At 38.3% G+C, this 21,473-nt stretch overlaps 4 protein-coding genes and 1 long non-coding RNA gene across 17 annotated transcripts; 3 read left to right on the forward strand and 2 right to left on the reverse strand.

Moving 5' to 3' along the window:
- Positions 1 to 223: 223 nt before the first annotated feature.
- LOC147540725 (polyadenylate-binding protein-interacting protein 4-like) lies at positions 224 to 7,406 on the forward strand. Of its 12 annotated transcripts, none has more exons than XM_086638770.1 (16): positions 330 to 712; positions 1,095 to 1,216; positions 1,316 to 1,589; positions 1,662 to 1,823; positions 1,915 to 2,051; positions 2,849 to 3,039; positions 3,610 to 3,787; positions 3,880 to 4,116; positions 4,578 to 4,666; positions 4,824 to 4,896; positions 5,008 to 5,041; positions 5,561 to 5,748; positions 5,891 to 6,037; positions 6,419 to 6,517; positions 6,614 to 6,679; positions 7,075 to 7,406. In XM_086638770.1, the coding sequence occupies exons 3-16, from the start codon at positions 1,451 to 1,453 to the stop codon at positions 7,102 to 7,104; spliced, it is 1,770 nt and encodes a 589-aa protein (XP_086494896.1). In that variant the 5' UTR covers positions 330 to 712; positions 1,095 to 1,216; positions 1,316 to 1,450; the 3' UTR covers positions 7,105 to 7,406. The 12 variants fall into 12 exon arrangements, with proteins under 12 accessions (XP_086494894.1, XP_086494891.1, XP_086494897.1 ...); XM_086638764.1 differs by having other exon boundaries at positions 460 to 712; positions 5,552 to 5,748; XM_086638767.1 differs by having other exon boundaries at positions 460 to 712; positions 4,581 to 4,666; positions 5,552 to 5,748.
- Positions 7,407 to 8,343: 937 nt separating this feature from the next.
- LOC147540726 (6-phosphogluconate dehydrogenase, decarboxylating 1, chloroplastic) lies at positions 8,344 to 10,276 on the forward strand. The gene has a single exon (XM_086640448.1). The coding sequence runs from the start codon at positions 8,599 to 8,601 to the stop codon at positions 10,084 to 10,086; it is 1,488 nt and encodes a 495-aa protein (XP_086496574.1). The 5' UTR covers positions 8,344 to 8,598; the 3' UTR covers positions 10,087 to 10,276.
- A 1,084-nt stretch (positions 10,277 to 11,360) lies between these two features.
- Positions 11,361 to 12,162, reverse strand: LOC147540727 (uncharacterized). The gene is made up of 2 exons (XR_015225212.1): positions 11,874 to 12,162; positions 11,361 to 11,767 (listed from the first exon to the last, which is right to left on the reverse strand). It is a non-coding gene; the product is annotated as an uncharacterized LOC147540727 (long non-coding RNA).
- A 1,025-nt stretch (positions 12,163 to 13,187) lies between these two features.
- Positions 13,188 to 16,752, reverse strand: LOC147540728 (PHD finger protein ALFIN-LIKE 3-like). Of its 2 annotated transcripts, none has more exons than XM_086644630.1 (5): positions 16,394 to 16,752; positions 16,260 to 16,292; positions 14,904 to 15,132; positions 14,233 to 14,368; positions 13,188 to 13,691 (listed from the first exon to the last, which is right to left on the reverse strand). In XM_086644630.1, exons 1-5 carry the CDS (start codon positions 16,494 to 16,496, stop codon positions 13,425 to 13,427), a joined length of 768 nt encoding a protein of 255 aa, XP_086500756.1. In that variant the 5' UTR covers positions 16,497 to 16,752; the 3' UTR covers positions 13,188 to 13,424. The 2 variants fall into 2 exon arrangements, with proteins under 2 accessions (XP_086500756.1, XP_086500755.1); XM_086644629.1 differs by having other exon boundaries at positions 13,188 to 13,694; positions 16,394 to 16,745.
- A 2,125-nt stretch (positions 16,753 to 18,877) lies between these two features.
- LOC147540729 (phenylalanine ammonia-lyase-like) lies at positions 18,878 to 21,278 on the forward strand. The gene has a single exon (XM_086644414.1). The coding sequence runs from the start codon at positions 18,945 to 18,947 to the stop codon at positions 21,087 to 21,089; it is 2,145 nt and encodes a 714-aa protein (XP_086500540.1). The 5' UTR covers positions 18,878 to 18,944; the 3' UTR covers positions 21,090 to 21,278.
- The last annotated feature ends 195 nt before the right edge of the window (positions 21,279 to 21,473 follow it).

Here is a 21,473-nt window from a genome sequence, read left to right on the forward strand (position 1 = left end):
TATTTTCGGGTCAAAATAACATTTTTTTACCTAAATATATCGATGTTGCAAACAAACACCCCACCAGCCATTTGTTTTATAGTGTCTACGACTCGTTTTCTAGCCGTCACTTCTTTCACGTAGAGTTTTAAAGTGTAGGTTGTTGGTGCCTACAATCGACTTTCCAACCGAGTGTTTTTCTATTGTCCACTTATATCTCAACACAACTTTTTTTGACATTTAAGGACTCCCAAAATTTTATAATCTAATGACAGAGACATCAGAAGACATTTCAAATCTCCCACCCGTGAATCAAAACTCTTTGCAATGCTTTAGCCAAACACCACTTTGTCAGAGATGTTGGTACGAGATATCGTAGGAGTCCCTTTTTTTTCTTATTAGAGTTTCATTTTATATCCATTAAAAATTCAACATTACTACTTTAGTCCTTCTTAACTGGAGACAACCAGTCGTCAACGTAACGTTGAGTTTATTAAGACTTTTACTCCAATTCCCGATTTCCCCTCTTTTTGTTGAAACCCTAACTCTCTTTCTCTCTCCTCTTTCCCGCAAATCGCCCTCCGATCAACCTCCGTTCGCGCTTCAGAGATCATCGTGGTTTATCAATTACCCCTGTTATCTGAATCCTAATCGAAAACCCTAAAAATCATTAAGTTTCTCTGGTGTTTTTCGTGAAGGAGAAGATAAACAAATCAGTATCCGTGGTTGATAGGTGAGGATCGTTCCTTCATTTTCCTTGTAGCTTCGTTTTTTTTTTGTTATTTCTGGTTGCATTAAACACTTAATTTTGACTCAGTTAGTTTATTTCTATGTTTGTACGATCTGCGCTTCTGTGATTATGTCTTCGTTTGATCCGCATTGGCGTTAACTTTTTGTAGCTGAAGTTTGTTTATCTAGGTTGTTTTAGGGTTCGATTAGATCTGTCATGTGGTTAGAGTAGAATTTAGCTCCATTTTGGTTGACAAACGAGTTAGGTTTATATGATGTAAACTTTGAGTCTGTAACGTTTTTTAAGTTAATTTTGGGTTTAGCTCATTTTTTTGTATAAAAATGATACTTTTGGAGTTTTGACATCATATGATCTTGTGCTGTAGTTTGTATTCAAAAGGTATCTTTGAAGTTTTGGCTTCACGATGTCATGTTAGTGCTAAATTTGTGAAGCCTTTGAGGTTTCGATTATACGACTGGGGTTTCTATCATGTGAATGATCTCTCAGGTTGTGAAAACTATTACTCGTCTTGTTATTGCACTACACATGTACGAGCTTGGTTTAGTCCTTGCTAACAGTTGACGTTTCTTTGTTTATATCATACAGGAACCCTCTAAACTCTCTTGCCTTTTGTTCGTCATCTTTTCTTTTCTTTGATATTGCATCAAAACTTTTGTTCGAAAAAGTGTAATTAGACTCTCTCTTGTACTGGCCTCAGTTTGTAAGAAGTTGCCGGGGACAATGAGTTTGCAGCAAGTTGTACAGCCCAGGACTTCTGCAAATGGATTTGTACGTCAAAGAGTTGAACGTGAGACAGGGTCTCGCCCGGGCAATAGTTTTCCAACTGCAAAGGTGAACCATGGTATGGTCAGCGTTGGAGGTAATAGTTCCCCCTGTACTCGTAACACATCTTTTTTTCCTTCTTCTGTTTTCTAAAAGCACATTTGTACAGGCACCCTGAATGGGAATAGAGATGGAGGAAACGAAGGTCCTTCACGTGATCGGTTGATATACTTGGCCTCATGTCTTATTGGACATCGTGTAGAGGTGCAAGTGAAAAATGGATCCGTATATTCTGGAATATTTCATGCAATGAATGCGGAAAACGATTTTGGCAAGTATTTTCTCCCTTTTAACATGTTATTCCAGCTACAAGTTTGGTATTTAATTTGAGAGTTCCATATAAGATTTCTTGTTACTTGCAGGAGTTATTCTAAAAATGGCTACACTGGTGAAGGATAGTACCCTCAGAGGTCAGAAACTCACTTATGATTCTGTTACGAAGCCTCCTGCGAAGACCTTGATAATACCTGCAAAAGAACTTGTCCAAGTGATAGGAAAGGTAGCGCATGCATGTCCTGATAAATTTTAATTGCTATATTGTTTGGAGGATTCGAGTAGGAATTTTTGTTTTCGCTGTGCAATATTTTATTTTTCCCTCATGTATATGGCTATTATGAACTTGTGATGTTTATTGGAGATCAGTTTGAATTTCAGAATGAAGATAGTTCTAATTAAGAAATTCTTGTATCAATTTGTACAACTAAAATATAAAAGTTGCTGTGACAGATAATGGTGCAGTTGACTTGAAGCTAAAGTTTTGTCCTTACTGTCGAATAAGACTAAATTACTAAATTAAAATACTTATTACAATAGAAAGTATGACATGAAAACTCATTTTCATTTATTTTCATATATGCATCAACTCCCTTTTTAAAAAAATGTCATGCATACCGAGTTTTTTTTCCCATGTCGATTATTTGGTTCATTTGGATGGAGTGAAAGACTTCATTTTTGTGTGTATATTGTTATTATGGTTGACCCAAAAAAGTTAGAACAGTAGAACTAGAAATGAAGGACCTAATAACTAAGATGAGAAAATATTCGTACTGCCAATCTCCGCTTTGTCTTTTTTCATACTCTGTACCCGATACCCTGTAGGTAGCAATACCCGTAACTAAAAACAAGTCCACAAAATCCCTACTTGCAAAAGCACATGGCATGTACTAGGTATTCTTAAGGCCAAGGTGGTGGGTTACTGTAAGTTAAAAACTGTTCTCGTCTTAAAACTTTATGGCATCCTTTCATATAAATGGCTGCATGGCTCACAGATCTCGTTATGTCATTACATTGTGACAGGATGTATGTGTGACCACTGATGGTCTAAAAAACGGTGCACCAAGTGAAAAACGTCAGGATATTATGATAGACTCCTACATATCGAAGTCCCGCTTTGTTGAGGTTGAGAGGGAACTAGGGCGCTGGGCGCCTGATGAAGATGATCTGCAATGTCCGGAGTTGGATAATATCTTTGATGGCACCTGGAACAGGTAGTTAATTGTGATTTGATTGTGGATACTGTTTTATTGATTTTCCATATTCCCTTATTGTGGGAACCATACACATGCGTGTTACACTTTGTTTCTGTATGATGCGAATGAGATGCAATACGGATACTCGTTTTTGTTATTTGTATATATTCTTGTTGAACAATTGTAGTAACTTTAGTGGGTGCAATACTATAATATACAATTCTGCATATACTTTTTGTAACTAAGTGTCTACGAGTCCATGATACTATAATATACAATTCGGCATATATCTTTCAAGTTACAAGCTGCTTTCTGAAAAAAATTTGTTGATCAAACAAAATTGCGGCTGTGCATGGAGTTACTTTGTTAATCAAAATGATTTCTATCACTTCTATTTTGTTGGAACAAGAGTTAAATTGGCATTTCTGGATGTATGATTTGCATTGTTATTACTGCTCTTTTTTTTATGAATACTTTTCTATCTAGTTTTTACTTCACAGGTATTTTACGAAGTGGCATTCCGTATCTTCTGTTCATTTTCTTTATGGTCATTTTACCAAGTTCAACTGTATTTACTATTTCCTACAGGAACTGGGATCAGTTTGAAACTAACGAAGCGCTATTTGGAGTGAAGAGCACTTTCGATGAGGAATTATACACAACGAAACTTGAGAGAGGCCCTCAGATGAGAGAATTGGAAAAAGAAGCCTCAAGAATAGCAAGAGAAATTGAAGGCGAGGACACTCGCGATCTTCATTTAGCCGAGGTATATTTATTTCAGTTTCATACATGGAGATTCTTTCATGAGTTAAGCATTGTTAGTTTCCACTCATTCTAAACGCGTTTGTTTATTTATAGGAAAGAGGCCTTCACTTGCATGAGAATTTTGATTTTGACGAGGAGACAAGATATTCATCTGTCTTGAGGACGATGGACGACAGTGGATACTATGAAAATGAAGACATAGTATTGGATTCACAGAACACTGAAACCTTTGGGAGTTCTTCAGATTCTGCCACCAAAAAGTCCTTCGCTGACTTGGCTAGAGGGAAAAGTGATACTAGTGCTCAGGCCGCATCAACCTCTTCTTCTTTGGTAGTAGACTCTTGAATACTTGCTTTCATCTGTTAATTTTGCTCTTTTGTTTGGTAAGGATAACTATGAATAGAAAATATAAATTGATATGATACTGTTTCATCTTGCTTTAAATGTATGTGTAAGTGTATAATAGTAGGTCTGCATGTATAGCTGCTAAATCATACGCGTACACATAAATGTTGGATACATATATTCTTTAGTGTTTCATATTCAGAGTTGATCATCAAATTTCTTAGACGAAAGGACCAAATCCCAAATGAAGCATGATAGCAGGAGATTGTATTAGAAATTTCTAATGTTTCAGATAGAGATGGATCATTTTCGTTGGAGACTTTGTTTACCCTGAAAGATATCGAAAAACTTCATGATAGTTTGAAAATGCTAGAATCAATAATATGACATTTTTCGGTCATCACAGATAGCTAATGCTCCCATTTCGTTTACTTTTGTTTGCACAGCAGGATCAAACACACTCTCAAGCGAAAGCTGGTGGGGATCAATATTGTGGTGTTGGTGAACATGCCAGTCTTTCAGACGGACAAAGCAGGTTTCTAGATGATTCAGTTATTCCATAATTTTAATTGTACTTTTGCAAGCACTTCTAGTAAAACAAATTTCTGGTAGTTTTGTATATGAAGGGAAGTGCACTTGTCGTCACCAAATCTAATTGCATATTTTCAAGTTTCAATTTCTGAAAATTTCAGGGTGAATGAGAACCAATTTAGAGAACATGATGTAGGAAAGAGTGGTGCTAAGGAGTTCATTGAAAGGAAAAATGTGAGTAGTTCCCCACTATGCAAGCTATGTGATTACAACTTACAACTTCTTTGCAACTTGTGCTTTCATATCTTTGTAATATACTTTTTATCTCTTGTACGACAAATGCAGGTTAATGTGGAGACTGGAAATTTGAAACATCAGGGTATGTGAGAAACTGAGTTTCATTAAAAGAATGATGTTTGAGATGATTCGGGATCGATGTTTTATTCCTATATCTTGTATCATTCTAAACTCGGGTGAATTGTGTTTGTTGCTGTTTTTCCCTGAGAAGGCGCACCATTTTATTAGTTTGTCCATTGGGAAAAGGAAATTCAGGAACTTATCGTAGTAGCCATCATTTATATGACATGCGAGGGCCTCTATAAGCCCAATCTATATTTTTTCTTTCTATTCATCCAAGTTTTATATCCCGATTAAGCACAAAAACCTGGAAACCAAGCTCTAAAGTATTTGCACTTTGCAGTTCTGATGACTGATTAAAAATAATGTCTATATATTGTCAAAATTTGGGAAATGTTCCGGAACAAGGTAGATACAGTCTAGATTTAGATCAGAGAGATTTTATCCTACTGTGACAGTGAGACTGCATATGCTCCTTCGCTTGTTTTCTTTTAGGGCCATAATACCCAATTTCGTTTAGTGATTTAATCAGATTGTGCAGGATCAATATCCAAGAAACCACAAATTGCAATTCCACCTGCGAATTCCCGTGGACTTCCTGGTAGTTCGACATCTTCCACGTCAGGGAGTGCTGCTGCTACCTCATCTTTGACTCGTCCTGGTTTGTCACCAAGCTCATCCATAGGTTCACTATCTTCAGAAAAGTCAACATTAAATCCTTACGCTAAGGTGATAATTATATACATGTACTTGGTTTGCTACCTTTTCCATTCTGCTCCATGTTCTCCTGCTAATTCAATGGTATTTCAGTTCTTACAATGTGTGGCTAACGAGTATGTTCTATTTGCTTCTCTGACATCATGGAATCCAGGAATTTAAGCTAAATCCGAACGCTAAGAGCTTCACTCCGTCCCAAACACCTCTAAGGCCTCCTTCTCCAGCATCTGATGGCTCCTATTATTTCCCAAATAATGTATCTGCTGTACCGCATATGCACGGCATGCCGGTGGGCGTTGGGGTGAGATTTCAACTTAACCATTGTTTGGTTCATCACAACAATTTTTTTTTCCTTTTGTCACAACAATTTTTTTTCGTGACGCTGCAAAATAATTCTTTTGAAAGGGAGTGCTACAATCACTTACAGTTTGACTCAAAGTTAGACCTTCACGGCTCATGCCTTAATGGCACAATATGCACCTTCCATTTTGAATCATTGAGATTTTTGAAAGACTAGTGATGTAAGCATGTGATGGAGAGGATGGCACCTCAATATTTGAGTCAAACTTTGAGCACGACTATTTTATCTGAAAGAACCCTTTCTTTTCTCTCTCAATTATCTCTCGATTGATTTCAGTCACTTATATTGGTGAAGTTAATTTTAGATGTTCCACTTCTGCAGATTGGGACCTCATTTGCTGGACCACAGCCTATTATTTACACTCCCCAGGCTGCACCAATCCAATCTTCTCAGACATTTGTCCACCCGAATGAGCATATGGTGAATAATAAAACTGCATTCTGCATCAAATTTTCAGTTTCTAGATATCCATATGAACTTGGACTTACTACTTTTGCTTGTGATCTTTGATGCCAGCAATATGGACAGCAGATGATTCTTGGGCACCCAAGGCAAGTCTTTTATATGCCAAATTATCCCCCGGTAAGATAACTTATTCTCTCTCCCTCTTTTTAAAAGTTCTAACATTCTGAGGCGTTCCTCTTCCATGAGAACGGCTCTGTTTCGATAGAAACCCGGTGTTTGGCAACAGAAAAGTACCTTGTTTCTGTTCCACTGAAAAAAAAAAAAAATTCCGCAACATGACAGATAACGATTTTTTTCTGCTTCGGAAGTTTCTATCTACGGTTAATTGTACCGTTTTCCAGAATAAAGTAAAGATACAAAAAGATGGACCACAATTACGAATTATGCATCTAATGCAATTCTGACTGTTTTGTTGGTTTAAACAAACCATGTTCTTGCATTTCTAAATTGCATGGTACTGCACCATTTTCATTTATTAACCAAGAAACTGTTGGTTCTTATATGGAATGTAGGATATGCCCTACAAGGGAAGGGATTTCTAAAAGCAATTTGGAGCGCCCAACTAGGGTTTGGAAGCTCATAAGTGATGGTTTCTGTAACAACAGAGTTTCAAAGAAGAGATGAATGGTGGGTCTGAATTCTCATCAAGATAGGAGAAAAGATTCAAATAGTTTCTGTATCAGGATATCATTTTCAAAAACTATCTGTACTTGTAAAATTTCCGTTTGCACTCACTTCTGTTTTCTCTTTTTCGTATTTAAGTTAAACAATATGACCTTGGATTTGTACTCTGCCTATCTCTCAAAACTTTCACAATTCTACTTTATATTCCCTTCTTTGCTCATGTGATTCCCTCTTTTATCCTTTTCTTTTTCGTGTGAAATCTTGATTATTTTTTGAAGAAAAACAGATGAAACGTTCTTGTCCGAGCAAAATAGATGTTCTCAAAACCATCATTCTAATGGAAACAAGGGTTATAAAATCTAGTTTGTCGTCATTATCAAGTTATAGATTTTCAGTTAGAGAGGCAGACACAAACCCTTACCTTTTCAAAAACATGAAGAGAAAACAGATGAGGATAAAGAAAACTTGGCTAATTTTTGTAACAGCTACTAAAAAGAAAGGGTTAAATTCGGAGTTGGATAATGTTGGGACTTACATGCACGAGTTGGTTACATCTGGGTGGCTAAATGAAAGTTGACCTTTCAAGTTTTGTTTATGAAAGACAAAAGGGTGGCAAGTCCTAGGTGACCAAGTGGATACCCCATTTTCAACAAAAAAAAAAAAAGTGGATACCCCATTAGCCATATGGCCCATCTCTACCAACCAAAATCACAGTTCTGGGAAGAAATAACCCATCAACAATCTCAGACTCACCTATCATATCCTCCTAATCTAGACCGTTCATCTTCATCATTTTTTTTTAAGGAGATAGTCTACAACCTCAGCTACAGGTACGGAGTAATATTAGAGAACAAGAAAAATTAGAGGCTGAATATGAACATAAATTTTATATAGCTTTGTCAAGATTTGAATTCGTTGAATAAGAACCTTTTATATGATTTGGGGTAGAAACAAAATCGCCTGTATGGACCATTTTTTTGTGGAGTACGACATCGCTTACGAGAGTGTCTAGAGTCTGAGATATAAGTGTATGTTGAAGTGTAGTAAGTACTGAGGTCTTTTGGGATGCGTGTAGTGAGGTCTTTTGGGATGCGTGTAGTTTTTGCCAAAAACAAAATTATGTACGAATGTGAAGTGATAGATAGAGAGACAATATAGACAAACTTCAATGCTCCTAGAAGTAAAATAACACTATGAAGGTAGAGCCGTTAAGAAATGAAAAAAAAAGGGAAAACAATTCTCGTCTGGCTCCGATTAGCCACCTGACCTTTCACTCCCTCGATGAGTCCGTCCGTCCCTTAATCACTCACTAATAAAACCCCCCTCTTCTTACTCTCTTTTTCTTCTCTCTCTAAAACTCCCCTCTTTCTCTCTCTACCTAATCTCTCTCTCTCTCTAATATCTCATCCGCCATGGAAGCTTCATCTGCTCTCTCTCGTATTGGTCTAGCTGGTCTAGCTGTCATGGGTCAAAACCTAGCCCTAAACATCGCTGAAAAAGGTTTCCCTATCTCTGTTTACAATCGTACTACTTCTAAAGTTGATGAAACCCTAGAACGAGCTAAACAAGAAGGAGATCTTCCTCTAACTGGTCATTACTCACCTCGTGATTTCGTTCTCTCTATTAAACGCCCTAGATCTGTTATCATCTTAGTTAAAGCTGGTTCCCCTGTCGATCAGACCATCTCGGCTTTGTCTGAATTCATGGATTCCGGCGATACAATCATCGACGGTGGAAATGAATGGTACGAGAACACAGAACGTCGGATCCAAGAAGTTAGTGAAAGGGGGATTTTGTATTTAGGTATGGGTGTTTCAGGTGGTGAAGAAGGAGCAAGAAATGGACCATCTTTAATGCCTGGTGGTTCATTTCAAGCTTATCAGAATATTGAAGATGTTGTTAAAAAGGTTGCTGCTCAAGTTGAAGATGGTCCTTGTGTTACTTATATTGGTGAAGGTGGTTCAGGTAATTTTGTTAAAATGGTTCATAATGGTATTGAATATGGTGACATGCAATTGATTTCTGAAGCTTATGATGTATTAAAAAATGTGGGTGGGTTGTCCAATTCTGAATTAGCTTCGATTTTCGACGATTGGAACAATGGGGAGCTTGAAAGTTTCTTAATTGAAATCACAGGTGATATTTTCAAGGTTAAGGATGATTTGGGTGATGGGGAATTAGTTGATAAGATTTTAGATAAGACTGGAATGAAAGGAACTGGTAAATGGACAGTTCAACAAGCAGCTGAGTTATCAGTTGCTGCACCAACAATTGCTGCATCTTTGGATTGTAGGTATTTAAGTGGGTTGAAAGAGGAGAGAGAAGCTGCAGCTGCAATTCTTAAAGAGGCTGGTTTGAGTGAAGAAGTTGGATCAATTAGGGCAGGAATTGATAAGAAGAGATTGATTGATGATGTTAGGCAAGCACTCTACGCATCCAAAATCTGTAGTTATGCTCAAGGAATGAACTTGTTAAGAGCCAAAAGTATCGAAAAAGGTTGGAACTTGAATTTGGGTGAAATGGCTAGGATCTGGAAAGGTGGGTGTATTATCAGAGCTGTGTTTTTAGACAGGATTAAGAAAGCTTATCAGAGAAACCCACAATTAGCTAGTTTAGTTGTTGATCCTGAATTTGCTAAAGAAATGGTTCAAAGACAAGCTGCTTGGAGGAGAGTTGTGGGTTTAGCTGTTCAAGCTGGAATTAGTACTCCTGGAATGTCTGCTAGTATTTCTTATTTCGATACTTATCGACGTGCGAGATTGCCTGCGAATCTTGTTCAAGCTCAGAGGGACTTATTCGGAGCTCACACTTACGAACGAGTTGATCGTCCTGGATCTTACCATACCGAATGGACCAAGCTCGCTCGACAGAGTAAGCCTGGTGTGGGTGCTCTCCATTGAAGTTTTCAACCCTTATTTGCAGTTTTCGGGTTAGTTTGGTTCAAGGGTTATTTATGTTTTTTCCTTTAAAGTTTTCATGGATTAGAAAAATGTCACCATGAATGATTATCTGCTGTTCTTTGCAAGTTGTTGCTTAGACCCTTTCAGTTTCTGCTATTAATAAGTGGTGATTTGTCTTTTGAGTTCTAAAGTTACATTTTTTTTTTATCACTTCATTTGATGAGGTGGAGAGTGTTATGTTTATGCCTCAGTTTTCTTATGGTAATAATTTCATGTCATCAATTTTTAAAATTTGGTTCGTGGCAATATCTAGAAGTACACAAGGTCATGCAACAGACACCATAGTCATTACAACCCTTGTAGCATAGTCCTGGAGAATCGGAAAATACTGCGAAAACAGTAACATTTTAGGCAACGGCAGAACCCATGCACGATGACATTCTGAAAGGCGTGTATACCTTGTCGTTTCCGATGGCATTCTGAAAGGCATATACCTCGTTGTTTTTGGATAGTTTTGCTAGTGAGAAATTTATCCACTTATTCTTTCACTTCAGAACTTCGAAGAACTGTTTAGTTGGGAGTTCGGCAGAACCCATACACGATATAGCCGAGCAAATTCTAAATCGAAGCTTTTAAACTGAACATGATTCTTCTCTCGCTTAGAAATTCGAACTTGCAGTAGTTGATTACTCCAACACTGGAAATTTGAAAGAGGGTGAGCTTCTTACTCAAGTTAGGTTATTCTTCTCTGCACAAACTTAGACTTGGCAGTTTCATGATGCTGGTTGTATGTTGCATATAGTGAAGGAACCTGTGTTATAGTAAGTAGGTTATTTCCTATCTAATTGTAAGCTGAAATCAAAATTGAAAACCTTTCACAGTTGTTCTTCAGATGATTGTTTATGGTTAAAAATGTTGATGAGAAACAGAAAAGTTGGTAGTCTTGTGTTAAGTGTAAGCGCTTGTCCTTAGAATTCAATTAACACAAAATTCCCTTTTTGTGCCTCTTTAGACGTTTGCATTAGGAGATGTGTGCTGGGCTAAGCAAGTTCTTCCTTTATACTTAGTCAGTACCTTCTCTCCTTAAATGAAGAATTGAGCCACCTCCCTATATATTGTTGGAAGGAAAATGTTATATACACTTAATGTTTTTACCTGATACACTCGCGGATGTTCCCTCTCAGTCTCTCACACTTGAACCTTTTTTTTTTTTACCCGGGAGATTTCACAGGCAATGTCCAAAGTTGTTAAAGGCAAGCAGGCAATCCCTGAAATGGTTAAAGGCAATAGGTGTATAGGAGGCAATGCCTCAATTAATGATTGACATAACGATACAATTGATGTCGTTAGGTTCGTCGCCGGTCGGCAATCTCTGGGCGGCGATCGACCTTCATAAAATAAAAAAGAGAAAGAAAAAAATTCGTTCTTCTTGCTTTTCTTCTCTTCTCTCTTCTTCCGGCAGTCGCCGGTCGGCGTGCCGCCTACGACTTCAACTTTCTTTCTTCCTTTGGCAAGAGAATCAGTAGCCCAACGAATGGCTGTTCTTGCATTGTGCAATTCACTCTTCATTAAACCACCAAGTTCAAGAACGCTCCATGAAAGCATGATGGTTTGTGAAAGCCATTGGAAGCCCAAACTTCACATTGTCACCAGCATCATAGAATCCTCCAACCAAATCAACCTGCATTTTATCATTCTTTCCACCATTAAAACAAACTCACCCTCATATATTGAACAAAAACATAGAAAGTGAAGTTAAGATGGGTAATGAGAAGGTTGAAACTAACATTCATGGCTTATCCATCAGAGAGACCTGAATCTTTTCTCCATGTGACTTTCTGGATAGAAGGGAGCTTCTCTGATCTTTGTCCTTCAAAAAATAGGATTGATTTTGTGAGTGCATTTTTATAGCTTTGGGAGGCAAATTTGTGTTGGCTCCTGTGGGAAGCTGGATAGGCATTGCCAGATCCAGAGAGAGAGAGATAGAGAGAGAGAATAGAGGAGGAGGAGAATAGAGGAGGAGGAGGAGCCGGCCGGATTGCTGGCCGCACTCTGCCACATTTGACGAAAGAAAACAAAAGGATGAGGTGGGTGATAAACACCCTCAAATTTGGGCATTGCCTCTAACCGCACTTGGTCAACTTGTTTTGACCAAATTTTTGTTAAATAACACATTGCCTTTAACATGTTTGGACATTGCCTTTAAAATTTCCCTTTTTACCCTGACACACTTTTCCTATACACACATGTTTCAAATACCTTGACCAGTTTCCATCAGTAAGTAGATGAAATCGATTCAATACTCAAACTATTGGAAAGATGAAACTAATGTATATCATAAGGCATCAGTATAGTAATACTGACACAAAACAAAGAGGGATTTTTTTTTGAAATGTTTTCGTCGATAAGATGAAACTGCCGTTATATTCAAATTGTCAGAAAAATGAAACCGATGTGTAACATGAGGAATCGGTACACCCCTTCCGAAAAATAACAAAAGAAAACATTTGAAGAATTGATAAGTTTTTTGTCGATAAGATAAAATCGATGTGTTCCATTACATATCAGTAGCTTCATGTCAACAACCTATAATGCAATAGCCGGACTCATACTTCATATAGATAATATTTTTTTTGAAGTTTTTGCTTTTCAAGAATATTACCGCTTTCATTGAGAAGAAAAACTTAAAATGAAGATTTATGTGATGTTTCTATACATTTTTAGTGGGTGATCCTTCGGTTTTAGAGTTCCATTTAGATCAAAATAAGAATTTGAAGTTTCTCTATTTTCCATGATTTTCACCATTGAAACACTAATAAAAAGTTATAATAATTTGAATATGACATAAGAAGAACATAATTGTTTGATTTCACGATGTTTCCATCGACAAATAAAAAAACTTGAAAATGTGGGGGTAATGAGTGGTTAATGGAGGAATTCCTAGGTTTTGGGAGGCATGTGAGTGTGGCAGGTAAAAGTGATTTGTTTAAAGTTTCCTTTATAAAGAGTTAGACCAAATCGACACTGTTCAGATGTCCCTGGTTCAGAACTACCCAATGCCTCTCTCACAAAATAGTGTTAAAACAAGAAAGAAAATCAACTTCCTATCTTAATCACAAAATATATATATCTGTACCCTTGATTTAAAATCATCCAAATAACAGTACTAATTTTTGTTTTTGAAAATAACAGTACTAATCCAAGACCTAAAAATTATAAGAAAAAAAAAACTGAAATTTTTCATCAGACTGAACTACCAAAACCCAAGTTCCCAAACTGCACCTAGAAGAAAGGAAGATCACTAGACAGATAATTGCTGAAGTAGAACACACACTATCTCATGCGCGAGCTCTCTTGTTGCTGCAAGCAGGACATTTGTACTGTTTGATGTGCTCAGCCCTAGCAGGAGTTATCTTCACACATTTCCCATGGAACCATTTCTCGCATATGTCACAGCAGATCCAGAACTCATCATTCGCGTAATTCTCCCCACACGCCCCACACAATGTATCCCCATGCTCGTCCTCTTCCTCATCTGACCCCTCTTCTTCATCTTCTTTTGGCTGAATCGCCTTTGTATACTTCACCTGAGATTCCGATCCTCTCTGCTTTTGTTACCAAACAAATAACAAGTAGTGAGTAAAGCAAATTATGGAATAAGATTAACGTATATGGAGGTCAATAATAGGCAGCCAAACCCGTATAAATGCAAAACAAAATATGAAATCAGGAGTCTGGAAAGTAATGAACGGGAAAATCAGTAGCGGGAATATGGGACATTGTCATTCTTTAGAAGATAAGGACATAAAATTATGTTCTTATCAAGGAAGGGACAAGCACCATTCTTCAGGCAGATCTCTAACACGATTCATCAAACATTTCAACGAATTCATCTACTCTCCACCAAATAAACAGGGGAAATGCTACTTGTACTTGATTATGTTTCAAAGCTTGTGTGACGTTTTCCTAGCCACATACTTCTATGAACTGCTTTTTGAAAACCTCAGATATTTCCATTCAAAGGTATAGATTGTACAACATCAGTTTCAAGTCATTGATTGAGTGCACGTATCATCTCCGATAAAACAGTATCTAGGTATAACAATTCCAAGTACTGGGTCATTCAGGTAATTAAAAAGTTTTTACCACTTTGGAGTTCGGCTTAGATTTGGCGCTGCTGTGATTTGAATTTGAGGACTTCTCCTTCACTTGTTTCTTCACAGTTCCAGTCACAACCTCAAAGATCGATGGAAGGTCATTCATCATGTTAAAGAGACGTTTCCTGCATCACAAAATTCAACAAGAAATTATTAGCTTCACAAGGAATATGCAATCATTGCTCTTGAAGGCTGAAGCGAAACACAAGTGATATAGGCTATTTGTGAGTCAAAACAGCGCAGCATTAGAAAACTTGAATGACATAACAAGAACATAAGATTAAAATTTTGAATAATAATACAAAACTTTGAAGGCAATTAAGCATAAATCAAACGGTAAATATATTAAGGATCTAATAAACTATGAAGCATCAAAGCATATAGACTCATTTGTTGCTAACAAGGGTCGAGACTTCGTAAAATAACTCAGAATAAGAATTGTCTATATCAAGCAAGATATTGGTTACTGGCTTAAGAAATTCTTTACCAAATATACAAGAAAAATGGAGAAATAATAACCCCTTCCACTCCATTCACACGCTTAAAATGATTTATCAATTTGGAAAAAATAATAATATCAATATTAATACTATTACACAATAAATAACTAGGGAAGCAAGCAAATGATGTTCAAAATATCAAGAAATCGCGAAAGTGTACCTGTCATTTTTGTCGAATCCAAATCTTGCACCAAAATAAAATGCAACAGAAAGTAACCATGCATCGCTGTGGACTGCGACCAAAGCTAACCAGTCTTTTTCTTGCATGCCATCTCTAGCAAAGTTAATCCCTAGTGCAGGCTCCGGAAGCTCCGGGGGAACCTCTTCAGCAGGTAAATTGACTTCCCACTGCTCATTAGGAAGACCATACAAACACAAGTTTTCCTTCTCTGCGCATCATAAGTTTACATATATAACTAAATCGCCCTAAATAAGCTGACGTGAAAGGTAGAAACTAATGAAAAATATACACTTCACACAACTGATGACTCTGTCTAATTAGGAAGGACATCTTATCCAATCAAAAACATGATCATGAAATTATTGGGTTCAATAATGTCATCTCATCTGGCAAAATTTCTAGAATTGCGTCAAGTAATAGCATGATTTTATGATACAATAACGTTAAAAGAACGAGTCAAGAACAATTAGACGACGTACACGTAGCTGCTCGTTTACCGAAGTTCTACATGATATAAAAAATTCATATAATAAAACAGAAAGGTATCTTTTGTCCCTCTCCTCAGCGACGGTTTTGATTGACAGCAAAACCATCTGATGGGCAATATTCAGTAACACCAAAAACAGCATATTCCTGTTACGCCTCCTCTTGTTTCCCGCTCAAACTATCTTTCTCCTCATCCATCCCCGCTCGAAAAGTCCATCTCTGGTTTCCTTCCCGCGCAAACTCTTCCCTTAAACAGAAACCCTCAATATCACGGTCCTCTTACGCCTCTCTCGCTTCCCGCTCAAACTCTCTTTCTCCCTAACCCCACTAAAAAAATCCATCTCTCATTTCCTTCCCGCGCAAAGTCTCTCCTTCAACAGAAACCCTCAGTTTCACATTATCTCTCTCTCTCTCTCTTAACTCAGTTTTAGCCTTACTGTGCTTCTGTTTGAGAGTATCAATAATAGCAGAAAATGCAGCACAACACGAACTACTTCACATGTCATAACCAAATTAAGTCATACATTCTTACTGAAGATACTAAGATCCAACAAAAACGAGCAGTCTCAATCTTGTTATAGCAAATCAGCTTTAAAATTTTCAATACTGTACCTCTAAAACAAAAATGGTTAAATTTACAAACATTCCACCAATTGAAGCAACACTACATAAATGAAAACCATAACTTCCATATAAACACAAGTTCAATCGCATGGAGAAATCAAACCCATAAAGAAAAACCATCACCCAGAAGAGTGAGAGAGTAAAAAAAGAAATCCATTTGTGAATAAAAAGACATGCAAATTGGAACCCATAAAACGTAAAGGAAGTAAGAGTAGAAACCCTAACCAGGATCGCACTGGTGATAAAATTCTTCAACATCTGCAAAATCAAAATCATAAAAGAGTTAAACATCAAAACCCCTCAATTCGATCTCCAACAAAAACAACAAAAAGCAATGGAGAAAAGTAAATCTAGCGAACCAGTGGTGAGAGCTTTAATCATTCCAGTTCTTCGACCTTTGAAATCCCTAAAAACCTCTTCCACTGTTCTTGGATTGTACTGCGCAGGGCCACCTCCGTCCATTCTCCCTGTACAAGAACGCCTTCAAAACCCTAATTTGAGAAGTAGTAATGAAGAATCAGACTTGAAGAACCAAGTCTGGAATTAGGGCACAGACAAGAGTGAATTGTCGATTTCTCAGAGAGAGAGAGAGGGAAACAGAAAAAGCAAGCAAAGATTTTAGAGAGAGAAAGAGAGAATTGATGTTGAGAGAAAACTGAGGGCGAATTTCTAGAGAGAGAGAGAGAGAGGCCTTAAAATGGATCAAGCTAGGGCTTGCAAAATGGCCCAAGAGCCCTTATATATTTGCCCATATCCACTCGAATCCAACCGAGCCCATGAGTGTGAGGGGTTGAAATCGCGGGTCAAGAAGTCAATGAAATCGGAACGTGGACCGAAAGTCAGACCGTCACTCGTAGTTAATTTATGAGCACCGACGACGTCCTTAAGTTTATCATGTGACAAGAAACAGAACACACGTGACGGTAAGATCCTTACGACGTGAGGGGGGTGTCTCCTAAAAGGACTCCGATGGTAAGTCAGTAACTTGACAAATATTAAATATGTATTGTAAACCAGAGATTAAACACCATTTCTGATGTGCCTATGTCGGCCCATATCCACTCGAGTCCAACAGAGCCATGAGTAGGGGTGGGAATTGGGCGGGCGTACATGGGCACTTGAAGCATCGGGTCAGGCGGGTCGGGCACGAAATTTCAATGGCTATTAGGGTAAGCGGTTTAATCGGGCGGGAAATTTTGAAATTCGCCTTGCTCATTACCCGTCCAAGCCCATTAAGAAGTTCGGGTAATTCGGGTATGGGCGGGCGGGTAGTGGGTAAGCTCATTACTTGAAAAAATTCACTTTTCCATCTCCTTTTGTAAAGTCTCAGAACACTTTTCCTAATTCTAAAAAGGCAATTTGGGATTAAAATTAGACATTATTTGTGTTGTTCTTTTTAGAAATTTAATCCCACATTAATAACTAATGAAGAATTTTCATGAGATATAATATAAACTTATCCCTCTCCTTGCTCCTTCAAAGCCAAACACTACTTCAATAACCTACTAGGAATTCTCTTGGGTCATTGCAAAACAATGAATTGGTTCGTACGGTTGCCCTTAAATATATTGTTTACCATCTTAACTAGGCCTAGCAACATGAAATGTTAGGCTTCATCAACCCAAAAAGTTGATGTAATTTGGTTTGTTATCATTGGACGACGTTAAGTGGGTGCGGGCATGGACGGGTGCGCTGGTAGAGGTTTTAACCCATGCCCGTCCACCAAAACTTGGCGGACTGAGCGGGTTATGCCCGAGACGAGCACGGGGCGTCCGTGGTCCTCGTTGGGTGCGGGTGCCCGTGGTCAGGTGCGGGCTCATGGGCAAAATCCTACCCATGAGTGGCGACTATGTGGTTTGTGACAACTTGCCTACGTGAGGGGGAACAGACATGGAAAATGGCTGAAGAGCCCATATCCACTCGAGTCTAACCAACCCCATAAGTGGCAGCCGCGTGGCAACTCGCCCATGTGTGGGGGAAAGAACGCCAACGAAACTTGGTTAGGGTGCTTCACCGAGTAGTCCTCCTACAAATGCTGCTTCACGCCCGTCTAAAATTCTATTACAATTTCACAATTGAGAGTTGACGCTTCGATAAAACTTGACCTTTTACGTAGTAGTAGGTATCCACCTCATTTTGAGTGCCTTATGAGACGGAGTCAAAGGCATTGAGGTGCTTATGACCCAAAATCAAAGATGTTTGTAAGTGTTTTCGACGAAAAACTAACCAACCAGGGTACGCCCGACCCAATAACAGGTGCCCTACGAATGAAATCATGGCTCTACGTGCTTTTCACTCAAAGCGGAAAATGCTTCTAGGTGCCCATATTTACCCAAACAAGGAAGGGGCTAGGCTATAAATTTGGGTAGCCTATACCCTCATGAGTTCCTCAATGGGCTAAATGTGACATTTGCTGTTTTATTGGCTCGTGTTATCGCTTTATGAATTGAGAACAACTGGTTGGCCCAAAAACAGGAGCCGACTTCAGCCTCGAAAGCTGATATGGCCTCCCATTGGTCCAAGTGTTTTTCTCTCTACGGTCCAAAGTTGATGGGTGTTCTTCTCTCTATATTTTGAAAAAGATACCTTCTTCCCTTATTATATAGATATTCTTCCCTTATTATATAGATATGTTTGGGAGTTGTTTCGACATTGAATATGGTACAACTTAGGAAGTCACCGAAACAAATTCACCCTAACTACTCTTTTTTATAATAATACTTTGAGCCCACTTGTAAAAGGCTTATTTGAATTTTATTTTATTAATGCCACACCAACTACCATAGACTTTCCAGGAAGCACCCCCTTTTCATATATATAATCCATTTCATCTTTGTATGTTCATCAAAACCATTTACTTCTTTCGAGCTCCAATTCACATTTTGTAAGCAGCTCAATCTTTTTCTAGAAATGGAAACAGATGGAATCCCACGTCCGACTGAAGCCTGTCGCCCGCCTACTCTACCTATCCCAAAGGATGGAATTAACCCTATATCCGTACCGGGGAACTCTTATGTTTCAACCCCACCACCACATTGGGCAAAGGCAGCAGAAGCTCTTTCGTGTTCTCATTTTGATGAAGTTAAGAGGATGTTATCACAATTTAAACAAACCCAAGTTGTCAATCTTCAAGGTACTGCACTTACTATTGCTCAAGTTGCTGCAATTTCTCGACGACTAGACGTTAAGGTTAACCTCGATAAAGAAGTAGCTCAGGAACGAGTAACAAAAAGCGTTACTTGGGTTGTCGATAATATCACTAGAGGAGTGGATATTTATGGTGTCACCACAGGTTTCGGTTCTGCTTCTTACCTTCGAACTAACAAACCGACCGATCTTCAAACTGAATTAATTCGTTTTCTCAATGCTGGAGTGATCGGAAAAGAATATCTTCCTTCAAATTACTCGAAGGTATCCATGCTCGTCCGGACAAACACTCTAATGCAAGGCTACTCTGGCATAAGATGGGATATATTAGAAGCCATGGCCAAGTTGATGAATGAAAATTTGATCCCAAAGTTGCCACTAAGAGGAACTATAACTGCATCGGGCGATCTTGTTCCGTTATCTTATATTGCTGGATTACTTACTGGAAGACATAATTCTCAAGTACTTACACGAGAAGGCGAACTGATAAGTTCCATAGAGGCCCTGGCCCGTGTGGGGATTTCACGCCCCTTCGAGTTGCAGGCTAAAGAAGGTCTAGCTCTAGTTAACGGAACTGCAGTCGGATCTGCAGTTGCTGCAACAGTTTGTTTCGACGCAAATGTTTTGAGTCTTTTAGCCGAAATTCTTTCTGCTTTGTTCTGTGAAGTTATGCATGGAAACCAAGAATTTACTGATCCACTTACTCATGAGCTAAAGCACCATCCAGGCCAGATTGAAGCTGCAGCAATAATGGAGTTCCTCTTAGATGGAAGTGAGTATATGAAAGAAGCTAAAATACGAGCCGAGAAAGATCCACTCACAAAGCCTAAACAAGATCGATATGCACTTCGAACTTCACCACAATGGCTTGGTCCACAAATTGAAGTAATTCGAACGGCTACCCATTCGATAGAACGAGAAATCAATTCGGTTAATGACAACCCATTGATCGATGTTTCTCGCGATCGTGCTATTCATGGAGGAAATTTTCAAGGAACACCAATTGGTGTTTCAATGGATAATCTTAGGATTGCCATTGCAGCTATTGGAAAGCTCATGTTTGCACAACTCACGGAACTTGTCTGTGATTACTCCAGTAATGGGTTACCGTCGAATCTAAGTGGTGGATCAAACCCAAGTTTAGATTATGGATTCAAAGGTGCAGAGATTGCCATGGCTTCATATTGTTCTGAGCTTCAATACTTAGCTAATCCAGTTACTACTCATGTTCAAAGTGCAGGACAACACGATCAAGATGTGAACTCGCTCGGTTTAATTTCCGCAAGAAAAAGTGCAGAAGCTATTGAGATCCTGAAGCTAATGTCTGCAACTTTCATGGTTGCACTTTGCCAAGCTACCGATCTTCGTCATTTAGAAGAAAACATGAAAGAAATTGTTAAGCATGTTGTTCAACAAGTAGTACTCGAAACACTTCATACTGCAGAAGATGGGTCAGAGCTCGAATATTGTTTCTGTGAGCAAGAACTCTTGCAAGTAATCGAACGCCAACCTGTTTTCTCATATCTAGGCGATCCAACCAATCCTTCTTACGCGCTTTTTCGTCAACTTACAGAGGTTTTAGTTGAGAAATCACTCCATAATAGTCAAACTAAAGATGGGTACTTGATATTCAAGAAAATACCACTTTTTCTAGATAAATTGAAGGCAAGGTTAGGAGAAGAAATAAGTAACGCAAGGAAGAGATTTGATAATGGAGATTTTCCGATATCGAATGGGATTAAGAAATGTAGGACTTATCCAATATATCTATTTGTAAGGAATGAAGTTGGAACTGAATTACTGAGTGGTGAGAAGAAAGTGAGCCCAGGAGAAGATATAGAGAAGGTTTATGAAGCCATTAATGATGGAAAGTTGGGAGATGTTTTGACAAAATGTATGTCATTTTGAAGAGGTTCCTCGGGGTCGTTTACGCCAAGATTAGTGTCGGATGCGTCACCCAGAAATTGTAATCGAGGGGGAGAGGATACTGAAATCTCTGAAGCTTTGGACTTTAGCTTCTAAGCCTTTATAGTAATGAATAATGAGTACTTTTCTTTTGTTGTTGAAAGTAATGAATAATGAGTATTGGTTTTCATATCTTAGGACTTTTGCTGCTGAGACATAGAGTATAACTATTGTTACCTAGCTAGGTGACCTTAGTTTAGTAAGAAGAAGATAAAAAATTATATTCATCCCTTAATTTGGTCCCTACCCCAACCCTCCGCTCCGCCTGATGTAGAGACATATTATCTCTTTATTTGCTCCACACTCAAATGATATGTCGCCACATCA

This window comes from Eschscholzia californica, unplaced genomic scaffold (genome assembly GCF_041429995.1).
Source record: "Eschscholzia californica isolate CP2 unplaced genomic scaffold, dmEscCali1.0.p SCAF_5, whole genome shotgun sequence".
NCBI lineage: Eukaryota > Viridiplantae > Streptophyta > Magnoliopsida > Ranunculales > Papaveraceae > Eschscholzia > Eschscholzia californica.

Excerpts from the sequence above, each read along its gene's own strand:
- LOC147540725 (XM_086638762.1), top strand. The coding sequence starts at position 1,451 with ATGAGTTTGCAGCAAGTTGTACAGCCCAGGACTTCTGCAAATGGATTT. Across the intron at positions 1,590-1,661 it reads TGGTATGGTCAGCGTTGGAG|GCACCCTGAATGGGAATAGA; the intron begins GTAATAGTTCCC and ends ACATTTGTACAG. Across the intron at positions 4,667-4,823 it reads CTTTCAGACGGACAAAGCAG|GGTGAATGAGAACCAATTTA; the intron begins GTTTCTAGATGA and ends TGAAAATTTCAG.
- LOC147540726 (XM_086640448.1), top strand. The coding sequence starts at position 8,599 with ATGGAAGCTTCATCTGCTCTCTCTCGTATTGGTCTAGCTGGTCTAGCT.
- LOC147540728 (XM_086644629.1), bottom strand. The coding sequence starts at position 16,496 with ATGGACGGAGGTGGCCCTGCGCAGTACAATCCAAGAACAGTGGAAGAG. Across the intron at positions 15,133-16,259 it reads TTATCACCAGTGCGATCCTG|AGAAGGAAAACTTGTGTTTG; the intron begins GTTAGGGTTTCT and ends TATGATGCGCAG. Across the intron at positions 14,369-14,903 it reads GGATTCGACAAAAATGACAG|GAAACGTCTCTTTAACATGA; the intron begins GTACACTTTCGC and ends TTTGTGATGCAG.
- LOC147540729 (XM_086644414.1), top strand. The coding sequence starts at position 18,945 with ATGGAAACAGATGGAATCCCACGTCCGACTGAAGCCTGTCGCCCGCCT.